Below are 5,000 nucleotides of genomic sequence, written 5' to 3'. Positions count from 1 at the left end.
CCGATAAAATCCGATATTCACTTTTTTGGCTAATATCGGACCGATTTCCGATATCAATATCTGATCGGGACATCCCTAGTATGTATGTATATGTGTGTATATTTTTGTGTGTGTGTGTGTGTGTGTGTGTGTGTGTGTGTGTGTGTGTGTGTGTGTGTGTGTGTGTGTGTGTATATATATGTATATATGTATATATATATATATATATATATATATGTATATATGTATATATATATATATATATATATATATATATATATATATATCAATCAATCAATGTTTACTTATATAGCCCTAAATCACTAGTGTCTCAATATATATATTTGATGATGGTTTTTCTTGTGTTTGGGAACCAGACATCCGTACAGACATAGCCATGTCTCTGCCTCCTGGGTTGCCGGCCAGCGTGGTGTTCCTATGTGTACGCCAGGCGGACTGCAGGGGGGATCAAACCAGTGCTTATTCGCTGTGTCGCGTTGCAGTCACTGCCATGAAGACAGCTCTAAGGGTAAGAAATGACATTTGAATAAGTGCACATCGTTTTACAACAGACAACATTCTTTTGTTTTCAAAGATGTTCATTTTTCATTGACACTTTCAAAGGAATAATTCACCAAAAATATTTTTAATAAAATCTACTTAATCATAATTGATTCAACATTCGATTTTAATTATCTTTCAACCAAACAAGACATAAAAGTCATTAAGCTTTTGAAGGGCATAACATTTTGGATTCCTTTTTTTTTTTTTTTTTTTTAAATAAACTTTAATTTAGGGTTGTACTGTATACGCTATACCAATAAAGTGCCACAGTACTAATAAAATAAAAACTGTACCATATACTGCCTTTGAAAAATACTGGTGCTATTTTTCATGGGCATGTGCGGTTTTGTTACGGAGCTGAGGAGGTGCATGTAAAGTGTGTCAGCACTCACTCACAAGCAAATACAAGCAGAAACAGTGTGAAGAAAAAAAGGCAATAAAACTAATTTCTACATTTATATAAAGCTGGTGCGTGAAGCGCAATATGGAGGTATTTGGGTTTTAAAAAAACCAAGGTGACTCTTTAAACACGGAAGCGCTGCACTGCATGCGCCGCTTTAAGCCATGCCTTGCCAAAAGTGGTGATTTACCATCTTTGCTTCAAACTAAGGTAAACATTTCAATAACAATCCAACCTGCAGAAGGAATTTAAAGGGCGACAGGTAATAATGTAGGCTCCCCTGCTGTGCACATATAGGCACAGAGATTTGCGTGGTTTGTTTGCAATTAGTTGTGCAGTCCAAACAGCCCATATAGTGCAAACTAATGCAAGTGAAATGATGGAATTTCACCACAAATTAGACCAATTTATGTTGTATCTTTAACAGTGTGTTTTGCCTGCTAATTGTCTTGTAGCCATAGTGTTGTTTTTTTATATTTACTTATGAGTGTATGTGTCCTAATGCACAGATCAAAATTGGCAATCAAAAATTAAGCATTTATGACAATATCAATAAAACTTTCTATTGTAAACTAATTTGAGATTATGGCAGACCATACGTAATATGGACATTTGTAAACTGTTCTTTGAGTGCAATAAGAAAAGCCTAGTGTGTTTAATGCCTTTTAATTTAAATACATTTAAAAAATATATATTTTAGTGCAATAACATAAAACTTTTTTAAAGTATCGTGATATTTTCTGTCAAAATGAAAGTATTAATGACAATTTGTGTGGTCCCCTTTGTTTTGATCAAGTATCAAAGTATCAATAGACATTATGGTATCCATACCAGTCCCAAAATATTGATATCGGGAAAACCCTACTTTAGTCCTTAACAAAATTATCAAAAGTGTCATGTTTGTTAATCTTTTGGAAGGCCTTTAGATCAGACAATGTCACAGTTTTAAATTACAAAAATAACTCATATCACGCAAATTTATACAGATTGATAATCATTCAATTACCGGTAGTTAAAATAGAACATTTAAACACTGTTTACTATTTTTTTTACACCTCAATTTACATACATTATACAACAAATGTAAAATGGCGTGAGTAATTTAATAAAAGGACAAAAAAAAAAAAAAATCAACTTTATCCCTTCCATCCATTTCTTACCGCTTGTCCCTTTTGGGGTAGCGGGGGCCATTCGGGTGAAAGGCGAAGTACACCATTCACACTCACTTTCACACACTAGGGTCAATTTAGTGTTACCAATCAACCTATCCCCAGGTGCATGTCTTTGGAAGTGGGAGGAAGCCGGACTACCCGGACAGAATCCACACAGTCACAGGGAGAGCATGCAAATTACACACAGAAAGATCCCAAGCCTGGCATTGAACTCAGGACCTTCGTATTGTGAGGCACATGCACTAACCCCTAATCCACCGTGCTACCCCAACTTTATCTCTAGGGGGTTAAAAGTGATTAATTATTAAATAAATGTATACCTTCTTAACCTTCTCCTTATCGACTCAATGTTGAGGCCAGCAAGTGTATTGTTGCAGTCTTAATGCATAAAAAAGTAATTTACATATATCTTATTTTAAATTAAGGCTATTAAATGATTATTTTAAAACCAGACTAATCACATTTAGGAATTTGGATTAATAACATTTAATCACAGGTGATTACTCGCTTGCATAATTGAAATTAGCTTAAGAAAAGACTCCAATATTTGCACACAAATGCAATGTTATTATCAATTTTTTCAAAAGGTTTTACTTAAATGCATGTCATTTATTTGCACAAAAATTGGTAACAATTTTATATAAAGTTCTTTCAGGCTGTATTCTGGAGTGAAATTTGCCAGTGAGTGCACCAGGTGGAGTCTGACTCACTTTTGTACTGACATACTGTATGCATTGATTAATCAGATTGATTGTTTAGCGATTGTAGTAAAAGAGCTTGAACTGTCAAACTAAATGGCATGATTAATCTAAGCGTGTACATGAATAATTTAATATTTTTGTGATTAATTAGTTGACTAATTAATTTTGACAGCCCTATTTTAAACCTATTCGACATTGAAAAAGATAAGTGGTAGAACATGTATGGATGGAATAACTTTTACATCTATTTAACCAGCTAGATTAAATGTGATTGCTGATAACTGCATAGCAATGATAATACTTATTTTTTTATATTTATAGGCTGTTTTACCTCCATCTTTTCATTATTTTTGGTCACATTATGCAAATAATACCCAATTGTTATATTGCTGAGTCAATGAGTGAAGTCTAACCCTGGCCGAATGTTCCATGACAAAGTAGGCCAATAAAATAGGGATCCATCAAATGAATATGGAATTGACATCATTAAAAATATGTGCAACATGCTTCTCATCTTGTTGCTTCCAGAAACACACCAATGACTTGAGCATGACGGCGCTGTGGCTGAAAAACATCAGTTTGTTGCATGACCTGCTGAGTCAGCACGCCCCAAAACAGCTTGTAAGATAATTTGATAATGCAAACCAGTAAGTGTTTATTAAAGACTACAGATATTATTACAGACAACCCATCCAGAAGAAGTGGTGCCCTTGACTTTTAACCTCAGCGATTCATTGCACGCCCTGAGCGAGCTCCGCATTCTGGCCTATCAGCAGCTCATCTCCATCACCGAGACACGACTGCAGAACATCACATGTGTTATAAAGTCAACATGACCTCCTTCATGTTGGCTCTTCCTTCATCTCTCCTCTTCTTTTTCCTCAGCCGCCGCCCTGTTGGAAGGCGAAGACATCCCAGGATCGAGGAAGCGAGCAAGCTCAGACCCGAGGACTGCACGGGCCGACGCTCCCACTGTGGCCTCGGTGCTGAGAGAGCTGGGGGTCCTCCACGTCGCCATGTCCCATCAAGCTTTGCGCCCGCAGCTGCTGGAGCGAGCCTTCCAGCAGCTCACATACTTCATCTCCGCCTCCGCTTTCAACAGCCTGCTGCTCAGGAAGGATGTGTGCTGCTGCAGTCGTGCTATTTTAATACGGTATGATCATTATATCTACTATTTATGCAGCTCAATTTGGATATTAATAGATATTACAATTCAATAATATGTACTACGAATGCAGCTCAATTAAGGTACTAATACGATATAAAGATTTAACAATTACATATATTTAACCATTAGTGTACGATGTATGCAATTAAGGAGAGTATGCTGCAAAAGTTATTGACTTAGGAGTTTAATTAAGTAAACAATGTAGGGTTGTATGATATACCGGTACTAGTAAATAGCCGCGGTACCAATGAATAACAAACAGTACTTTACCGCCTCTAGAAAATACCAGTTATCTGTTATTTAACAACAAAAAAGTTAAACTCATGACAGCGTGTCGTTGTTACATTGTAACATTGCTGGTTTTACGAGGAGAGGAGCATGTTGGGCAACCTAGAATCACTGAAAACTTACCGACACGCACAGTGTGTCAACAGAAAGGGGAGAATGATAAAAACGATAAAGGTGAAGCAATAACAATTAAACGCCACCCTACAAGAGGTGCTTTAAATATGGGTTTGTAGCTAACGGCTAACATCCAAACGCAAGCGGCAGTGTTTCTTCTAAATCACTAATCCCTGCCACCATTCAGTTGAATTACAGTTTATTTTAAACATGCATACATTACAATATAATGCATCACATATTTCCAGTTGTTTCATTACAGCACACCTGAAAAGGAGTAGGAAGAAGCTGAGCATATTTAATCCTACCCCTTTTCGTACCACAGCAATTCCATCCAACTCCCTTGTTCTCTGTAACAGAACAGTGAATAAATAAATAATATACCATAGTAAGCAAACAATGGCGACAAATAAAGTGAGTTTCTTACAAGTATCATCCCTGCAGGAAGAGGAATACCTAAACATGCTTCACTACACACCGTAGGAGGATACAATAGCTAACCGCCAACAGCTAGTTAGCACCCCTGAATGTAAACAAATGCCATGGGTGGATCTACAACTAACATCCACTGTAATGATACCAAGTACAAGAGCGTAACTAGTCGACACTACAAT

The 5,000-nt window shown here is 36.6% G+C and overlaps 1 protein-coding gene across 1 annotated transcript in view; it reads left to right on the top strand.

The window, feature by feature from the left end:
• LOC133543300 (unconventional myosin-Vb-like) overlaps positions 1-5,000 on the top strand; it is a 54,609-nt gene that overhangs the window by 28,287 nt on the left and 21,322 nt on the right. The window contains exons 27-30 of the mRNA XM_061887785.1: positions 357-508; positions 3,345-3,437; positions 3,500-3,632; positions 3,702-3,969. Of these exons, the coding sequence (XP_061743769.1) occupies positions 357-508; positions 3,345-3,437; positions 3,500-3,632; positions 3,702-3,969 (646 nt within the window). The remainder of the gene's footprint in view (positions 1-356; positions 509-3,344; positions 3,438-3,499; positions 3,633-3,701; positions 3,970-5,000) is intronic.

The sequence above is a fragment of the Nerophis ophidion genome, linkage group LG26 (assembly GCF_033978795.1).
Source record: "Nerophis ophidion isolate RoL-2023_Sa linkage group LG26, RoL_Noph_v1.0, whole genome shotgun sequence".
Taxonomy (NCBI): domain Eukaryota; kingdom Metazoa; phylum Chordata; class Actinopteri; order Syngnathiformes; family Syngnathidae; genus Nerophis; species Nerophis ophidion.
Note: the sequence above shows the minus strand (reverse complement) of the source record. Positions and strands in the feature narration are given on the sequence as shown.